The following is a 21,824-nucleotide window of genomic DNA, read 5'->3' on the forward strand; positions in this document are numbered from 1 at the left end:
TAGTTATTTCTGCTTCTTCACTCCTTGGTATTTTTTGGGGTGGTTCATCACTCTACAAATTACAAAAAAATGTTACATCACGATTAATCAAAGTAAAGCAAATAAATTATTAAAATTATAAGCTTTGGTCACATTTTGAATTTTTTAATACGACGACTTGAAAATCTAAAATTTTTGTAACTATTTGCTTATTTATTATTCTTATTCTATCTATAGTCACGCATGCATTATCTAAACAGGTGCATTTGGTAGGTCTTACCTTCAGATATAGTAAATAAAACTAATTTCCACTTTTTTTCAGAAACTCCTTTAAAGAATCCATATATCCTAAAATTTGTCCATAAAAAATGACAAATGCATGTTAATAACGATCACTAATTTGTTATACGATATGCGCTTAAAAAGCAAATTATGCAAAATTCCAAGCAACAAAATCCGTACGTATCTACTATGATGTGCGACCTATGAAATGCGACATACGACTGATCGGACTACCGACTGATTGTATGTTGACTAAATAGTTCATTTGACTGAAAGATATAAATTTGGGAACTTTTTAATTTTTTTAAATTAACCATAAATTTTTGAACAAAAATTATGGTAAAACAGTTTCTGTTGAACCTTTGGCACAAAAACGTTACAAAATTTATTATTTCACTCTACTGAACCATCCAGTTTTCATGTTTATTTTTTCCAAACCATTCTAAATATCTTGAAAAAAGTTACTCCTACTGATTTTCACCAAGAGACCTTTTGGGCGTAAAAAACGGCGGAAATGTATATTTTTTCTTTCGCTAGTGTAGTAAAGGTACGAACAAAAATTTACTACTCTTTAAAACAGTTAAAAAACATGGAAATGGAGCCCATAGATCTAATGTCTCATGTCAATAAACACCCAGGCACAAATTTTCATCCAAAAATATTATAAAAAAACAAAATAAACGTGAAATTTCTACACCTTGTATCTTTTTTACTTATTTTTATCTGCAGAATATGCTGCTGAAGTATCCCGAATTACCACCCTGTGTATATTGTATCAAATTAAAACTATGTAGGTATATGGATATATTATTCGTATCATCAGTCGTATTCTAGTCATATTTCATATCTTACTGTGGGTTTACCCAATCATTTCATTCTTCTTTTTTACTATAGTAAGATAACATCTTTTGTCTATATGGATATATCTACCACTTATCTATACTGGGTTTATCTATACTTAGTGCTGATAGATTTCGATAAAATAAACATATTTTCTTTTTACCGTTTTTTAAATACTTAAGTCCAAAATAACTGAGATATTTTACATTGAAAATTAAAAAAAAATTCTTAAATTTTAAGAACTACTGTTTTTTTTCTGGGTTACAAGAAAGAATTCTTGTAAGTTTAATCATGGACCTATGTTGCCATGTTATAGGTAACGATATTATGTTTTTTTACTAAAAATTAAAAAAAAATATCTAAAAAAGTGTTGAAAAAATTCCGAAGTTTCATTTTTTTTGCAAAAGAAACCTCACAAACGTGTTTCTGGGGTCGAAATATACTCCCCCTAAAAATATTTGCACTTATTTAAAGCTCACCCTATATAATAAGTTTTTTTTTGTGATATTGAACACTTTTATGGTTGAAACTAACTCTACAATTTTCTTCAGTAAAAAGAACACAAAAGATAGGTATAAGCAAATTGAGATTTTGAATCATTAGCCCCACAAATGTTAAACTATAAATTTTAAAAGACTTTTCTTCCTGTTAAAACATTATTTTTCATAATTTCTACTCTTTAAAACCAACCCATAACTCTAATTTAAACCCATTCAGACCTATAAAACGTTCAAACAACACTTTCCACTCTCTATTTGCCTAAAAACTTATCAAACCCCCGACAAAACCCGAACAAATTACAGAAAGCACGTACAACAAACAAAAAAAACCGCTGCTAGAATAATTTCATCACACAAACTTATACGTTTCTTAACTCTGAAAACCAAAGAACAAAAAACAAAAAGAATTCAATGAATAAATTATCCACGGAGGCGCTGATAAAAAAGAAATCCATTTAAACCGTGACGTTATTTCCTTATTAAGCGGACGAGCCGGCAACGCGGCGTTAATAAAGACGGGCAACAGCGGACCACACACGTCGTCACTCCTATTGGTCGCCGGCTCCGCCCAGAACGCGGCCTTTCAAAGCTTTGTGGGCGGAGTCGGTGGCTTCGGTTATAGTAATATAGGCGGAGCTAGAGGGTAGAGTATTTAAAGAGGGGATTTTGATGATGTGGTGGGGGATTGAGGGATCCTTTCGGTTTAAGGCGATTAGTACGATGTAGGGGTGGTGGGAGGGGAGACGGAGATTTAAGGTTTTTGAACAGGGATGTGTGTGGATTGAAATGATTATATTAAAAGAGAGATTTAGAACTTAATATATGGAGTTATCAGAATTAAAATGGATCCAGTCAAATTTCCTACTATTTCAAGATAGGTAATCGTCTTTATACGTTTATAACATTGTTTTTTTTTCCGGTAGAGAAATGAATCGTCATACTTCTTGCATTAAGCATATCATAATAATATAATCATTTAGTTTTATTATAAATTATCAGAAAGTAAAAAAGGCTTTAGCATATCGTCATGCTTTATTTAACTAGAACATCATTTGGATGTTTTGTCTTGAGGAAAATTGTCGAACTGACTATTGATGCCATTCATTAGCTGCCCATACACGGAAAGGCCTAGCCTACGGACTTGGCCTTGGGTCCGGGCCTTTAACCCAAAATACCATAGGTTTGCGTTAAAGGCAAAGTCCGCGGATATATTTCCGCTATGGTAATTTGGGTGAAAGCCTCGGCTTCAAGGCCAAGTCCGAAGGCCGGTGTATGGGCAGCTATTAATTCTTTAAACTCAGTGCCTTTCGATGGAGTTAAGGCTTCAACAATTACAGCAGCATATAGTACTTGCAAAACCCAATAATATAGTACTTGTAGGCTTATAGTACTTGCAGGCTTATAGTACTTGCAAAACCCAATTCTTCTTTTGAATGCTCTTCAATTAACCCTTTAACGAGTCTCTATTTCGTTTTCATACTATCCCATTGAAATTAAACTTTTGGGTATTCACCTGTTAAGCTTGAACTCCTTGTGACTGACTACCTGTGTTGGCAACTATTAGTAACTCAAAAGTTGGTAACTATTAGTAACTCTACATCATTCAATATATCAATATTTGAAAAAAGTAAAAGTTTGATATTTGCAGAATAAAGGCACGAAGGATTTTAACAAATAATATACCTACAGTAGAAAAGTACATACCTTTGACAATCTTCAACATAATTTGGCTTTGGAATAAAATGTATAAGCACTTTTAAATATTTTGTTTTTGTATGACCTCTGCCTTGCTGAGCAGAAAACGATCAAATTTGGTTGATAAAAATGTACGTATCGAAATACAAAGAATAAAAAATAATAAAACATTTTTATATCAATTGGAATGTCTACTATTTATTCTTATCAGTACACATTTTTGGCTTATTTCTAACCAAACGGTTTTGTCCCGCTAAATTTATCTTCCAACGCACTGTGCGCTCGTCCGTTAAACGCAAAAATAACTGTCACTGTCTAAAATCTTTAGCGCGAACTTCAACTCGGTCCGTAGAAAACGTAAAAAAACTGACAGTACAGGAAGATAGGAATCGAACTATCCTTATCTCTATAGTATTCTTGGGAAGTAACAGTGTTTTTTACATAACACGGTATACTCACTAGTTTTTCATAGAACTTTACAGTTCTGTTTGTACCGTAAAAAACTCTCGATTGTCTGTATAAAAATAATGTAAATTTACCACAAATGTTATCAGTGTTTGGTTACGGCACTAAAAGGGATGCAAATACAGAAAAAAATCGGTGGCTCTCAATTTTTTTAAAAATAAATCAATTTTTTAAAATTTTCAATCTTGAATAACTCGGTTATTTTGGACTTATTTGAAAAAACGATAAAGAGAAAATATGTTTCTTTTATCGAGAGCCCAGCTATTATTTACATGTAGCAAAAAATACTTATTACGTAGTAAATTACCCATTTTACTACATACCCAGCCCTTTTTCTTAACTTTGATTTATCCTGGTTATCGTGAATTAATTTTCGCGCTTAACCAGCTATTATCTACACATAGCAAAAAATATTAATTACGTAATAAATTACCCATTTTACTACGTGCACATCCCTGGTTTTCAGCCGTGATTTATCCCGGTAGGCGTGGACTAATTGTCGCCCTTAACTCGCGTCGATATGATAGATGGCGCCAAGCTATCTGCGGTGGTAACGCTATATAGCTGATGCTACTGAAAAAATAACCAAAAAAAAAACAATATTCTGTTTTCTCTTTTATATAGGGCGACGCAAAATCGACGATTTTTATTTGTTTTAGTCGGTCATAGAGATTAAAAGCAATAGAATGAGAAGTATTTTACGTTATGGAATATGTAAATTGATTATTAATAAATATATATTGTTATTAATCTTTTTTTGACGGTACAAATACAGGTCCTGTTTTTACAGCTTTAAGACAAGATAAGCGGAACAACCGCTGTCTCTCCCTGGCTCTCCCTCAACACTATTGACATTTCAGCTCAAACTAAGACATATTCTGATAGAATATAAAATTCCGCATACGACAAGTATAGTATTGATTTCTTTAGAATTTTATTAATATTTTTTTCAACGGTTCAAATACTGGTCCTGTTTTTTCAGCTTTGAGACAAAATAAGCGGAACAACCGCTGTCTCTCCCTGCCCCTCCCTCAACACTATTGACATTTCAGCTCAAACTAAGACATATTCTGATAGAATATAAAATTCCGCATTCGACAACTATGGTGTTGATTTCTTTAGAATTATATTAATATTTTTTTCAACGGTTCAAATACTGGTCCTGTTTTTTCAGCTTTGAGACAAAATAAGCGGAACAACCGCTGTCTCTCCCTGGCCCTCCCTCAACACTATTGACATTTCAGCTCAAACTAAGACATATTCTGATAGAATATAAAATTCCGCATACGACAAGTATAGGCTTGATTTCTTTAGAAATTTATTAATATTTTTTTCAACGGTTCAAATACTGGTCCTGTTTTTTCAGCTTTGAGACAAAATAAGCGGAACAACCGCTGTCTCTCCCTGGCTCTCCCTCAACACATTTGACATTTCAGCTCAAACTAAGACATATTATGATAGAATATAAAATTCCGCATACGACAAGTATAGTTTTGATTTCTTTAGAATTTTATTAATATTTTTTTCAACGGTTCAAATACTGGTCCTGTTTTTTCAGCTTTGAGACAAAATAAGCGGAACAACCGCTGTCTCTCCCTGGCCCTCCCTCAACACTATTGACATTTCAGCTCAAACTAAGACATATTCTGATAGAATATAAAATTCCGCATACGACAAGTATAGTTTTCATTTCTTTAGAATTATATTAATATTTTTTTCAACGGTTCAAATACTGGTCCTGTTTTTTCAGCTTTGAGACAAAATAAGCGGAACAACCGCTGTCTCTCCCTGGCTCTCCCTCAACACATTTGACATTTCAGCTCAAACTAAGACATATTATGATAGAATATAAAATTCCGCATACGACAAGTATTTGATTTCTTTAGAATTATATTAATATTTTTTCAACGGTTCAAATACTGGTCCTGTTTTTTCAGCTTTGAGACAAAATAAGCGGAACAACCGCTGTCTCTCCCTGGCCCTCCCTCAACACTATTGACATTTCAGCTCAAACTAAGACATATTCTGATAGAATATAAAATTCCGCATACGACAAGTATAGTTTTCATTTCTTTAGAATTATATTAATATTTTTTTCAACGGTTCAAATACTGGTCCTGTTTTTTCAGCTTTGAGACAAAATAAGCGGAACAACCGCTGTCTCTCCCTGGCTCTCCCTCAACACATTTGACATTTCAGCTCAAACTAAGACATATTATGATAGAATATAAAATTCCGCATACGACAAGTATAGGCTTGATTTCTTTAGAAATTTATTAATATTTTTTTCAACGGTTCAAATACTGGTCCTGTTTTTTCAGCTTTGAGACAAAATAAGCGGAACAACCGCTGTCTCTCCCTGGCTCTCCCTCAACACATTTGACATTTCAGCTCAAACTAAGACATATTATGATAGAATATAAAATTCCGCATACGACAAGTATAGGCTTGATTTCTTTAGAAATTTATTAATATTTTTTTCAACGGTTCAAATACTGGTCCTGTTTTTTCAGCTTTGAGACAAAATAAGCGGAACAACCGCTGACTCTCCCTGGCTCTCCCTCAACACATTTGACATTTCAGCTCAAACTAAGACATATTATGATAGAATATAAAATTCCGCATACGACAAGTATAGTATTGATTTCTTTAGAATTTTATTAATATTTTTTTCAACGGTTCAAATACTGGTCCTGTTTTTTCAGCTTTGAGACAAAATAAGCGGAACAACCGCTGTCTCTCCCTGGCCCTCCCTCAACACTATTGACATTTCAGCTCAAACTAAGACATATTCTGATAGAATATAAAATTCCGCATTCGACAAGTATGGTGTTGATTTCTTTAGAATTATATTAATATTTTTTTCAACGGTTCAAATACTGGTCCTGTTTTTTCAGCTTTGAGACAAAATAAGCGGAACAACCGCTGTCTCTCCCTGGCCCTCCCTCAACACTATTGACATTTCAGCTCAAACTAAGACATATTCTGATAGAATATAAAATTCCGCATACGACAAGTATAGGATTGATTTCTTTAGAAATTTATTAATATTTTTTTCAACGGTTCAAATACTGGTCCTGTTTTTCCAGCTTTGAGACAAAATAAGCGGAACAACCGCTGTCTCTCCCTGGCTCTCCCTCAACACATTTGACATTTCAGCTCAAACTAAGACATATTATGATAGAATATAAAATTCTGCATACGACAAGTATAGTTTAGATTCCATTACAATTTTATTAATATTTTTTTCAACGGTTCAAATACTGGTCCTATTTTTTCAGCTTTAAGACAAAATAAGCGGAACAACCGCTGTCTCTCCCTAGTTCTACCTCAACACTATTGACAGTTCAGCTCAAACTGAGACATATTCTGATAGAATATAAAATTCTGCATACGAGAAGTGTAGTTCTGATTCCTTTATAATTTTATTAATATTTTTTTCAACGGTTCAAATACTAGTCCTGTTTTTTCAGCTTTAAGACAAATTGAGCGGGACTACCGCTTCCTCTCCCGGGCTCTCCCTCAACACTATTGACATTTCAGCTCAAAATAAGACATATTCTGATAGAATATAAAATTCTGCATACGACAAGTATAATTCTGATTCCTTTAGAATTTTTTTAATTTTTTTTTCAACTGTACAAATACTAGTCCTATTTTTTTCAGCTTTAAAACAAATATGCGGGATTACCGCTGTCTCTCCCTGGCTCTCCCTCAACATTATTAACATTTCAGCTCAAACTAAGACATATTCTGATAGAATATAAAATTCTGCATACGACAAGTATAGTACTGATTCCTTTAGAATTTTTTAAATATTTTTTCAACTGTACAAATACTAGTCCTGTTTTTTCAGCTTTAAGACAAAATAAGCGGAACAACCGCTGTCTCTCCCGGACTCTCCCTCAACACTATTAATATTTCAGCTCAAACTAAGACATATTCTGATAGAATATAAAATTCTGCATACGACAAGTATAGTTTGGATTCCATTAGAATTTTATTAATATTTTTCTCAACGGCTCAAATACTAGTCCTGTTTTTTCAGCTTTAAGACAAATTGAGCGGGACTACCGCTTCCTCTCCCGGGCTCTCCCTCAACACTATTGACATTTCAGCTCAAAATAAGACATATTCTGATAGAATATAAAATTCTGCATACGACAAGTATAATTCTGATTCCTTTAGAATTTTTTTAATTTTTTTTTTCAACTGTACAAATACTAGTCCTATTTTTTTCAGCTTTAAAACAAATAGGTATGCGGGACTACCGCTGTCTCTCCCTGGCTCTCCCTCAACATTATTAACATTTCAGCTCAAACTAAGACATATTCTGATAGAATATAAAATTCTGCATACGACAAGTATAGTACTGATTCCTTTAGAATTTTTTAAATATTTTTTCAACTGTACAAATACTAGTCCTGTTTTTTCAGCTTTAAGACAAAATAAGCGGAACAACCGCTGTCTCTCCCGGACTCTCCCTCAACACTATTAACATTTCAGCTCAAACTAAGACATATTCTGATAGAATCTAAAATTCTGCATACGACAAGTGTAATTTTGATGCCTTTAGAATTTTATTTATATTTTTTTCAACGGTTTAAATCCTGGTCCTATTTTTTCAGCTTTAAGACAAAATAAGCGGAACTACCGATGTCTCTCCCTGGCTCTCCCTCAGAACTATTCACAATTCAGCTCGAACTAAGACATGAATATGATATAATATGTCTAACTAAGATATATATATCTAACTAAGACATGAATATAATATATATATGATATGATGATAGAATATAAAATTCTGTATACGACAAGTATAGTTTTGATTCCTTTAGAATTTTTTAAATATTTTTTTTCAACGGTACAAATACTAGTCCTGTTTTTTCAGCTGTTAGACAAAATAAGCGGAACTAGCGCTGGCTCTCCCTGGCTCTCCCTCAGAACTATTAACAATTCAGCTCAAACTAAAACATATTCGGATAGAATATGTCTGTAATATAATTTCTGTGCTGATCACTAAGTCAGTCAAAATTAATTTTTATCAACCAAATAAAACACTGAGAATTAAATAATTCTTTCTCCACCGACCGTGTTTTTTTTCATTTAATTCTCAAATTAATCAAGAGCTTCCCCCACCCCATTATTCTTCGCCCTTTCCGACATTCTACCCCTCTCCTTTCTAAAGAATGTTCAATTAAAAAAAGAAACTTTTAATTAGGCATGCTTAATTGCTCCTGTAACGCCCCCTACAATGTAATTAACTCTAACGCAAGCCTCTTTCGTTTTTTTATTACACCCTCGAAGCATTCTTTTTCTTTTCCTACGATTATTCTTTCTCATTGTTCTGTTTTATGATCTTTCCTTACTCAAATATCGCATTATTTTTAATTGCCCACGAACTGCGAAAGAATTTTTATCGTTTCTTACGCTTTTAGATCAGGACTAGGCGTCTAAAAGCGTTATCCGTTATTTTTATGAGCTATAATTTTCGAATTTACACGTAATAAAGCTTTGGAGGCGCGAAAAATCGATATAGAGTTATGCAACTAGACATACCGACCTTAGTATGTTTGGTTGCATAGGGTTGTTATTCAAATTAAATTTAGAAAAATATTTGTACTTTATTTATGCTTTATTTATTTATTATTTTGACTTCGTAATGATTGGTATATCATCGGGTACTTTACTGGCTACATGACGCATACTTAAGACTGTTATAAATCATTAAAAGTTATTTTTGTCTTATCTCTATAAAAATAACATAAATAAATCAATGATTAATATTCGTTCTTATCAGTTAATCACATATTTCCTTATTTGTATTAATAATATCAACAACCTCATTGACAATCATTGATAACTACTTATTTATTATCTTTTTGTCTTGTTTAATACATATTTCCTGACGAATGGATGAATCATAATTTTGTTTAAATGAGAGTATAAAGATTAGATAAGTCTCAAGAGATTCTTTCTCAATTTTTTTAGATACGGGTTTTTATTTCATGGTAAAAAATTAGTAAATTTCACTGTGAATTAGTAGACAAAAAAATCGATTTTATAATTTTGACCATCACTAATAGAAAATGTCAGATTGAATGTCACATTTTTTTTGTTGACAAATCTAGCTCTGTTATCTATGGATGGCCATATCCATTTATTAGTAAAATATTAATTTTAAACAATTACTAGGAATTCGTAACACTTTAATAGCTTTCTAACTAACACGATGAACAGTTTAAGATAATATCTTCAATAATAAACTAAAACTATTAGGAGAATCAGCGAGAAAAAATACATTTCCGTTTCGAGGTTATGTCTGTTATGCACCGGGAATTAATCCAAAGCCCCAATTTAGGAAACTGCATCAATGAGGCCCCCAACGATACGTTCTCTAAGACATTTCCTAATGATATGCCCTTTCGGGCTCATAGTTTTGTTCTTTTTCATGTTCCTGGACTCAGGTGAAGGTAACACAAAAATCACCCTTTATTTTTTTTAAATTAATATTTTTACGTGTTTTTAGTGGAGATATCAGGCTGGGAGTATAATGTAAGCCGTAAACTACAAGATTACATTTATATAGACCGGATAACGTCTAGAATACTACCAGAAAAGTTCTGTGATAGTCCAAAATTCTTGGTTATAATGTGCATATCAGATCCTTCGGGTTTCAGCTCTAGATCAGTCATAAGAGAAACATGGGGTAAAGAAAAGACTGTAATGGGTCAGGATATATCCCTATATTTCCTAATAGGCGAAACAAGTAATACAAGCATTCAAATCCAGCTAGAGAATGAATCTCAAAAGCACAACGATATTATTCAGGAACGGTTTCACGATAGCTACAATAATTTGACTCTCAAGTCGGCAATGATGCTGAAACTGTTCACTATGAAGTGCCAGAGCACTGCTAGGTTCTTGCTGAAGATTGATCAAGATATGTACTTGAATTTGCCCAAGTTAATTGAGGATTTGCTGGAGAGAAATAAAAGTACTGAACTACTAATGGGGTCTGTGATATGTGGTGCGAAACCTATAACCGATTCTAAGAATAAGTGGTGAGTAGTGATTATTTTATAGTAGAAATTAATACTTAATTTGATGTAATTATAATGTTTTTGAGATTAGATTAGATTTGTTTTTTGTGCAAAATAAATTCAAGTGGGTTTTGTAGTCAGTCCAAGGACAAAATCCTTGACAATGATAGATGCGCCTGTTATTTTAATTTCAAAATACTAAAAAAAAGAACAATTTCCTACTTTCAAACTTCAAGAAAGTTCCTGCATTTATTATTATATTTATCAATACACCTTATACAGGGTCACTTTTATGTATGGGAACGGTCGATTAATAGGTAAAATATAGGACGTATGGCAAAAAGTTAAATATAAAAGTTATAGGGTTTATAAATACCTATTAGCGGGTAATAAATTTAAGTGTACAGGGTCGGTCATAAAGTTGTAGCACATCAAAGTTTTATTTTTTTAAATGGAAGTGCCTGTATATTATTGCATAGTTCGGTTCTTCCTTCAATTCTATGCAAATCGAAATACACACAATGTACCTCATACCTTCGAGTTATTGACTTTTGAAAATATCACTTAAACAATTTGATTTAATTAATTTTGATATGTTCAGTTTCATTTAACGATGCCATTTTGCCGAAACTCTAATACTTAATAATATTTGACATTAGTTCTAAAGTTAGCATTTATAGATGTATAAAATGAGAGTATAGCAAGTCTGGAAATTACAAAATTTTAGTTTAACATTTCAATTCTTCAATTTATGTACAGGGTGGGTCAAATTCGACGCTTTTAAATGGAAACACCCTTTTCTATAGGAGATAGACGAAAACTAATATCGGTGTCTGGAGCTCAATTTTCATCAAAAACATGATGGTGAAAACCGCACGTCAATATCTGTTACCGTTTCGGAGTTACGGGTGTTTTTCAAAAATGTGCATTTTTAACAAATCGCTGAACTTTTTTGCTATGGAAAATTTTGTAGGTATTTCTATGAAAACATTTCCAAAGCACCTTTTTACGTAGAATTTAATGGTTTAAGTATAATTTTTTTAAAATTAATAATTTAAGAGTTATCAACAGAAAAAATTGTTTTTTATTTTGGACCCCCTTTATATTTTTAATTAACTGAAAAGAATTTAAAATTACCTTTCCAAAAATATAGCACACTTGATATTTTTCGTTATAATCGCCTTCGAAATACAGAATTTTTAAAAGTTCGCCACTTTTAACTAGTAGGCTTATTGATGATATTCCCTTAATGGAACTGGAAAACATATTTTTCCAGCAAAACGGCGCACCGCCTTTGAACGTTGAAGTTATCAGCAAATTTTTGCAGCCAATTTCAAGAATAATTGGATAGCTAAGATCTCAGCCGTTGGCCGTCGAGGCCTTAAGTGCCCATGGATCTAATCCTATGGATATATTTGCAGAAGAATAAAGGTTCCTTATTCTTCCGTATAATCTAGACAAGAATTAAAAATACTTAGCAGTTATAAGAGGGTATCTTTCACCCCCACTGAGTTTATGAATTCTGCGAGAAATTTTCAAATACTGCCACGTCTGTCCATAACAGAAGACTGTCGATATGTCGAACACCTGTAGCAAAATCTCATGTCTTGGTTTGCTATTTATTTTTATTGTTATTAGATATAGTTTCAATGTGTTGATGTGGGTTAAATATATTTAAATTGTTATAAAATTCTGCATCTCTCATAGCAAATATTATTTTCGTTTTAATTGATACTCACAGCTAGAATTTTTTTGCATTACAGCCGGTGCCGTTCAAAGCCTACTTATTTAAAGCGGGCAAATTTTTATATACTCTATATCTCGAAGAGGAATCGAGCAAAATATCAAGTGTGTTATATTTTTGGAAAGGTAATTTTAAATTCTTTTTAATAAATTAAAAATATACAGGGTGTCTCATATAAAAAATCAAATTTTCTGTTGATAATTCTTAAATTGTTAATTTTAAAAAAATTATACTTAAACCATTAAGTTCTACATAAAAAGGTGCTTTGGAAATGTTTTCATAAAAATACAAAATTTTTCATAGCAAAAAAGTTACAGCGATTTGTTAAAAATGCGTCTTTTTGAAAAACACCCCGTAACTCCGAAACGGTAACAGATATTGATGTACGGTTTTCACCATCATGTTTTTGATGAAAATTGAGCTCCAGATACCGATATTAGTTTTCGTCTATCTCCTATAGAAAAGGGTGTTTCCATTTAAAAGCGTCGAATTTGACCCACCCTGTACAATTAACCATATAAGTATTTTTAAAATATATATTTTGATATGATGTTCCATCGACCCTAGAATAAAAATATCCAAAACTCAATTTTGATAAGAAACAAAAACTTAAAAACAAAACAAGAAAATAATAACAAGGAATACAGCAGATTAAAGAAACTAAAAACTACGAAAAGAGGAAATATAAAAACGATAAAACGGAAACTATAAAAGAGTAAAAAAATAAATTTATTATTGTTAAAAAAATAAAAAACAATAAAATAAACAGAATAAATAAAAATAAACAATATTCTAAACAAAATATTTCTGATAGCAATTTGTCAAATAATTTATCTGTTTTTTTAAAAACAGATAAATTATTTGACAAATTAGTTTGTAGAATCCGATGTTGAATCTTTGTTATTTGTCAAGAATAATGTAAAACGGTTCGGAAAAATTTGGAAAAAGATATTAAGTTATATATTTTATATAAGCTTTATAATACCATCTTGAAAGTGCATCCAAAAACTAAAATAATAAACATGTAATATTCAAGTATTTAGCTTTGAAGAATTTGAATCGATTCGTTTATGTGGAATATGATACAATTAAATATTTGAGAAAATAAAACTCCGAAACGGTAACAGATATCGATTTGCGGTTTGGTTTGGACAAAAATGTTTTTGACAAAAATTGAGCTCCAGACATCGATATTAGTTTTTGTCTATCTCCTATAGAAAAGGGTGTTTCCATTTAAAAGCGTCAAATTTGAACCACCCGTGACCCACACTGTGTATTACGATTATTTTTTAAAATTTGGAAAAAGGAAGAATTGAAATATGCAATAATATACAGGTGGTTTCATTTAAAAAAATAAAGTTTGATGAGACACAACTTTATGACCGACCCTGTATACTTAAATTTACTAGTAGCTAATAGGAATTTAACAACCCATTACAACAATATCACAGTTTCGACAGAATGGCATCATTAAATCAAACCAAACACATCGAAATTAATTAAATCTAATTGTTTAAGTGATATTTTCAAAAGTCAATAACTCAGAAACGGTTGCTTTGAGGTACATTGTGTGTATTTCGATTTTTGCTTAGAATTGAAGGGAGGATTGAAATATGTAATAATATACAGGGGGTTCTATTTAAAAAAATGAAACTTTGATGTGCCACGACTTTATGAACGACCTTGTATACTTAAATTTATTACTCGCTAATAGATATTTAAAAATTCTATAACTTTTGTATTTAACTTTTTGCGGTACCTCCTATATTTTAAGGATTTTACCTAATAATCGACCGTTTCCATCTTTGAATAAGAAGACTAAGGAAGGAGCATATCAAAAATCTTAGGTACACCGCGATGGGCCCCAAATATGGCCGACTTAAATTTCGGTTTATCAGTGTCGTTCTAATTTTATTTAAAAAAGGTAAAACTATGATGTAAAGTAGACGTGGGGTAGACTCAATAATTTTACGTTGTGAATAAATGTTGGTAGTTATTAAAATTGTTATAAAAATATATAATTCTAATAAAAATAGATAAGTTATAATAAGTATTTATTAACACAAACATCCGATACGCTACTGAAGCTGGTAAGTCAAATTAACGTATCTAAATTCTTTGACATCTAATCTTTGACAAGTAATAAATAAAAGCTAAAATGCAAGAAAAATATATAATTTAGTTAATTTAAGTGAATTTCATAAATGATCGGTTTACTACACGTACATATATTATATAGTCACTTACTAGCGAAAAGTTGTTCCATTATTTCACTCAATTTTTGCCGAGATCTACCGCACGCTACACAACCAACTATTTTAGAGTCTTTTTCGATAAATCGCGATAGTGTCACTGTTAATTTAAGTTCTGCCACAATTTCCATCTAGATTTACTACCTTTATACAACTATCAGTAGTAGAATAAATAATAAATAACATAAAATAAGCTCCGTAAAGACTGACAAATCCACAAAATTTCAAATCAAATTCAAATGTGTCAAATGAATCGTCAAACAGAACTGTCAAGGATCCCCACCCTAGAGAGCTTTTATGGTGGCTTTTCCGCCCACCATGCATGAATACATGGATAGCATTATGCTCCTTCCTTAGTCTTCTTATTCAAAGGTTTCCATATATAAAAGCGACCCTGTATAATATTTTTTAATATTGCAGAGGAATAAATAAAACACAACATAAATAAAAGCATGATGGCACCGGTGTAATTTATTTTTTTAGGTATGCTGGTCCTAGTTATATGTATTCACGTGAATCCTACCCAAACTATATCTCTGGTACTAGCTACTGTATGTCGAATGATGTTCCTGAAAAACTGCTGAATACTTCCCTACATACTGAAATTTTTCATTTAGAGGATGTATACTTAACAGGTATGAATGTATGCATTTTTATACAGGGTATTTCAAGAAACACGTGCCATCTCTCGTGGGGAGATCCTTCACGTAAAAATAAGATTTATTTTTCATATCAACATAGGTCTAATTATGCTTTGTTTCGTGGTTACAAGGGGTTAAAGTCTTCATTTTGCAGATCATCATGATTTACGATTTACGCCGTTTTTTTTTCCTATACTACAGTATTTTCAGTAAAGTGTATACATTCTTGTACATGTGACAACACGGGACTAAATATTCAAACACTTGCACTAATTTAATAGACACCCTGTATCTATAGATTAGACCGTAAAATATATTGAATAATTACTATTACTATTTGTACAGGGTGGTTCAAAAGAATTGTTTTTCAGATTATTTCATAAAAACGATTTAAATTTAGTAGTAGGAACTATCGAATGAACACTATCGAAACATTCGATAGTTGCAATTCATTCGAATAATTCGATAGTTAGTAAGAAAACATTCGTTGAAAACTATTCGAATAAAAATTATCGAATAGATCCGTCATCTGCCTTGAAATATTGTATTCTAGTAATTCGGCAGCAAAAACGTTCATTTATAAAATTCATTCATTTATGAAATTCATTTATTCGTCAGGATCGATTATAATAAAATATTAACTGAATTTTAGTTTTCGCCCGGCGACGTAGGTTTCTTTCCGAGAAACCCGACAGCGGTCGGTGGCAATGCTATGAAAGAAGCCGGCATCTTTGATTTTTTGCGGAGTCAGATATAGATAAGGACACATTATTTTTTTTATTGAGGTGCTAGTATTTACACAGAAAATATATTATGAAGGGCGCTGTTGCCATATTTTGGTATTAGTTGATATTAGCAAAGAATATTATTGTTTGGCTTTAGTTAGTTAGGGATAGTATGTCTATATATTCTGCATTTTTTTTTATTAATATTCTGTTGTTACACTGCAATAATACTTGTTATTTTGGATGTAGGAAAATGATTTTTAATGTTTTTAAGAAGCAAAGACTGGTTTAATGAATAATAATAACAGTAATAATTTGTTATACCTATTAACAACAAAATTTAAAATCATTTAATATAAATATTTTTTTTAAGTAGTAGCAAAATATAAACAACAAATTAGATGTCAAAATTATTTATATTAGATCCTATTTAAAAATAATATAGTCTCTAAATTGTTTGTGTGTGGCAACGTTGGTTTATTAAATAATAATAATTACAGAACTAATTTGTTATATTAACAACAAATTTTAAAATCATGAAATATAAACATTTATTAATTTTCTAAGCATGCAGTGTAATGGAAGGAAAATATAAATAAAAAATTAGAAATCAAAATTATTTATATTAGGTGCTTTATATTACTATTTAAAAATTATATTTACTTTTACTGGCATTTACTTTAAAAAATAAATGAAATATTTCTTCGCAAAAACTACATGTAAGAGAATTAGCATAAACAAAATACAAACATCGTTAACTTTTTTTTTAAATTGGCACGTGTAAAACTTTCATTTTAATTTTCTCACCCCATAGTTTGAGTTCGATAACCATTTACTTAACCACATTACTTTAATATGATTATTAAGTTCAACTAATTCATATTATTAAAACATCTAAAATACAAATATGTACTTTTAAAATTAATTTAAGTTCATCTCATCTCTCTTAAAAATTGCTACTTCTCAAAATTTCCCATTAAAAAATAGACCATATACCATATAAAATTAAATAATTGAAAGATCGGACTACGGAAAACCACACAACTTTTCGGAAAAATTTTGACCACCTGCACATGCACACAATCGTCAATAAATAAAATTAAAAAATAACTACTATTTTAGTATTTTAACTATTTTAGTAAACGCAAAAATAGCACAGTATTTATACGGTGAAGTTATAAAAATTTGGAAGAACTAATAATGCACTGACGCATACAAAAAATCAAACGAATACTAAATTTCATTTATCAAAAGCATTCGATAGTCGTGGCTCAACGATAACCATTTAGTCGCACGGCGAGGTTGTCACATATGCTTTACTATACAAATGAATGAATGATTTTATTCGAATAAAACCATTCGATAGTTGAAATCATTCATTCATTAACCATTCGATAGTCTAATTCATTCGATAGATCGCTAATTTAAATAACGTTATATTGATTATTGATTTAAGTCTTTACAAAAATGACTTGACTTGAAATAAAATGATTTAAGTCAAAGACTTAGGACTTATATCATTTGAACTTTATGTTGAAATTGATTGAGAAGGTTTAAATCATTTTGATTTTAGAAATGACTTAATACTGAAGTCTTTTTGCAACTCTATCACCCTGTATATAGGCTTTTCTTATCGTTCTAGGCATATGCGCTTCGAAAATCAAGTTGAATCTCACCCACAACGGATTGTTTACATACAGGATGTACCCCACAGACTACTGCGTTTTTAAATCCCTGATAACGGTTCATTATCAGGATCCTACGAGTATCAAAGGTTTGTACCGCGCCATGAAGGACGCTGACGTTGACAGGAAGTGTCAGCAGGAAAAGCTGGTGTTCCACGTGCACCAGTGGTTCAATAGGAACGTGGTGGCTGGTAACAGGACGTGGAGAAGGCGGGTTTGTGGTTATTGAACCCCTCAGGTTTGTACCCAGAAAGTCTGAGGTTAGGGAAAATGATTTTTGAAAAAAAAATGTTTTGAAGAATTTTTGAATAGAATTTTTTTGTTACTGTCTGTATGATGGTAAAATTATATACTTCAGTTATCCAGCTAATGAAATTTTGTCCTGTATATACAGGATGTCCTAATAAAGTGCGAGAATTGAGTAATAATAGTTCTACCTCTACTCGAGACACGCCTATAAGTTTTTTTTTAAATTGTTAAAATGTGTTTTGAATTTTTTATTTTTTCAACATTAAGCACCACACGATCGAAAAAAAAACAGCGTCAAAGACAGCTGGAAAATGACAATCGATGATAATTTTGGCGAGGTCAAGCCCGAGTACTGCCTTAAGAAAGTTTTATGTCAGTTTTTAGTAAACGACGTCTAGAGATTGACATCGCCAAAAATATCGTCGATTGTCATTTCCCAGCCGTCTTTGACGCCGTCTTTTTTTTCAATCCTGCGGTATTTTCAGTGAAGTGTATACTTTCTTGTACGTGTGGCAACACGGGGCTAGATATTAAAATACTTGCACTAATTTAATAGACACCCTGTATCTATAGATTAGAGCGTGAAAAAGATATTGAATAGTTACAATTACTATTTGTACAGGGTAGTTCAAAAGAATTGTTTTTCCGATTTTACAAAGGTACATAACAAAGTTTTAAGTTACCCTGTGAAATTAAATTAAAAAAATTAAGTTTTTTATTTAGCAATTTGATTTTAAACTAAATAAATTATAATCAGCTATTTCTGTGTAGCTTAGTGAGTTATACGGGGGGTTTCATAAGTAAGGTAATACATTTTTGAGTATTTCTTCATTTTTAAAGGCTTCCTATAATTTTAGCATTCTCTATCAGAAAATTTTCGAGCGTGTTTATATGAATTTTTCGTCATAATATTATATAAGGAACAGTCCTCTAAAATATTTACTTTATTTTAACACCCTGTATATATCTCAACTATAGTTAAGTTTGGATCAAAGAGACTTTCTCACATGCTTAGATATATTCATCTATAATCGTATGTTGTGCTCAATTATTTTGTTTATATTATATATGTTTTTATTATAAAACGAACACTGGGTATACAGGGTGTCCCTTGTAAGAGTTTTACCACCAATTTTTTACAGTGAAAAATATTTTTTGAAAATTATTTATTTTTGAAATAGATAGTTATTGTATGTCTTTTCTGTAAATCAAAATTATTTATTGCACGTATCAGTAACTTTATTTTACAGAAAATTTAAATATACAAGAAAAAAAATGGGAAAAAATATATTTAAAATAAGAAAGTTACTACTATACAGAGACACCCTGTATATACAAAACCTATAACACTGCGATTGTATTTATTTTTATAAATACTCCTATGGAGTGTTTTATTGATTTTTGCTTTTAGTATATTATTTTCTATATTACTACAATAATTCCCTAAACAACTCCGTTTTTTTAGGGATTTTGTAATATTATACAGGGCGAATCAGTCCTTCAGAAAAATGGACCGTCCTGTATATTTGAAAAACGAATTAAATGATATTTTTTCCATCAAAAATATAGGTTGTGTTGCCAGAGGATGACAGAACCGCATCATTTATAGGTACATTTCAGTAAAAAGATTTAGGAAACACCAAAGTATCTCTATATCATATATAATTGATATTTTTATATATGACGATCATATATAAATTATATACAGGGTCCGGCAATAGTGCGTCGGACATCTGTAGCTCCTAAAATAAAAAACTTGGGAATTTTGTTTAAGTACAGACCTAAAGTATATACTAAGATGTGTTTCAGGAAAATATTTTAACTTCTACAGGGTGGCTCAAAAAAGTGTGACTGGATCGGGATTTTTTTACATGGAACACCCTGTATATTATTACGTTTTTGGCTTCCTTTCTGATCACTTTACGTAATTCTAAAATATTATTAAATATGTTTTGATAGTTTAAGAGAAATTAATAAATAGAAAAATATTTTTTTCGGCCTTTTTTAAAAAAATTATTGAAAATACAAGAAATATCCTGAAATCAAAACTATAATAGGTATTTACTATAGTTCATATTTACTTTGCTATAAATATCGTAATCTTAGACCATACAGGGTGTTCAAAATTCTATGCTAAACTTTCTACAATATAAAATAGTTTTTCTTCGTTTTTTTTTAATGCAACAACCTGTATATTATTCCTTTGTAAGATGGAGTAATTAAAAGATGACATTTTTTGTATTTAAAGTATTTCAAAATTTATACCGCGCACTATTGCCGTACCTTGTATATATAAATTATATATGATATCATATATGTAATTTTTATATGATATCCATCACCCTTATGTGTGAATTTGTTGAATGTATCAATTGAAATGTCAAACAGAGCTGTCAAAAATTCATGATGTCTCCTTCCTGAATCTTTTTGTTCAAAGACTGGAACAAACTATACCATGATCAAATTAATGAAGTAAGAATTTAGAATCATACAGGGGGGGTGTAGAGTGTTCTTCATTCATGACGTGTTCTTTGTGTAAAGATTTTTTCCTACTCACAGGGAAAAAATAATGACTGACTGACTAAGGACTTATATAAAATAATTTAATGCAAAAAATCATAGGTTATGTTTGAAGAAATTTGCGATTTGGAAGTATTTTAGGTTATGTAGCAAAAGCAATGCATTATTGTTTTTACAGATTTTTTTATATCTGTATTATAAAATTTATTGGATAAGTATGTTAAATTATTGATATTTTAGATAAAAGTTTTAAAATAATATATAAAATAACGTGGGGGCACATTTTATTTACTTGCACATCGAAGAAATTTTAAATTTGTCTCGCCCTATATATCATACAGATCTGGTGTATAATATTACGTCCAATATCTTCAAGTATTGTTTTTAGTTGTGATATATGTTTTACTTGGTTACTTACTTTTTTTTCTTCTAATTTGGTAATTATTAATTTTAATTAAATTATTATTAAGTTAATTACAATGGTCATTGTGACGGCGTTTTTTTCTCGCTATATTGATCAAGGAAATTAATACTCAACAAAATTTTTTTTATCAAAAACATAAACACTTCAAATAAAATTAAATATGTTAAAATTGTTTTATTTGTTTATATTAATAAATTAAATATTGAAAAGAACAAAAGTTAATAATGATCAAACTGATAGTATTAGTAGTAAAAGTAGTTTTTTTTTTGGGGGGGGGGGTTGATAATAAGATAACTGTGATTAGGCCTATATTTTATTATGTTATTGAAGCACAAGTTACTATGAGACACAAAAATGAATACAGAGTGATCCAAAATTGCTAAAAAAGCATTTATATTAAGTTTCCTGTTTGGGAAACTAAAGCTTTAGTGTAAAAATACATTGTAATCACCCTGTATATGTACGAAAATAGTTTTAACCTGAATTAAGAAACTTGAATCAAGCTTTTACGCAACACTGGGTCACCCTGTATAGTTCAAAATATTATTTGTACTTTAGTAAATTTTTAATGGTATGTAAATATTTTAATTTATTGGGTTATCAGCAATAAGTTTGCAATTGAGTATACAATTATTACTGTAAGATTAAGTAAAAATAATATTATAGTAGGTGTATAAATTCCATTTCACCCAAAAATGTTATTTCTTTGCCTACTAAGACACTATTTTTATTAAGTCGACATTTAAAATTTGTTAATAATATCAGAAATTTTTTTTTAGA

At 30.7% G+C, this 21,824-nt stretch overlaps 1 protein-coding gene across 1 annotated transcript; it reads left to right on the plus strand.

Annotated features, from left to right (window-relative positions):
* The first annotated feature begins 9,829 nt into the window (after positions 1-9,829).
* On the plus strand, positions 9,830-19,257 carry LOC115884930 (beta-1,3-galactosyltransferase 5-like). The gene is made up of 4 exons (XM_030903651.1): positions 9,830-10,234; positions 10,291-10,825; positions 15,284-15,435; positions 17,809-19,257. The coding sequence occupies exons 1-4, from the start codon at positions 10,135-10,137 to the stop codon at positions 18,078-18,080; spliced, it is 1,059 nt and encodes a 352-aa protein (XP_030759511.1). The 5' UTR covers positions 9,830-10,134; the 3' UTR covers positions 18,081-19,257.
* The last annotated feature ends 2,567 nt before the right edge of the window (positions 19,258-21,824 follow it).

The sequence above is a fragment of the Sitophilus oryzae genome, unplaced genomic scaffold (assembly GCF_002938485.1).
Source record: "Sitophilus oryzae breed Bouriz unplaced genomic scaffold, Soryzae_2.0 scaffold_358_pilon_pilon, whole genome shotgun sequence".
In the NCBI taxonomy this organism is placed as follows: Eukaryota; Metazoa; Arthropoda; class Insecta; order Coleoptera; family Curculionidae; genus Sitophilus; species Sitophilus oryzae.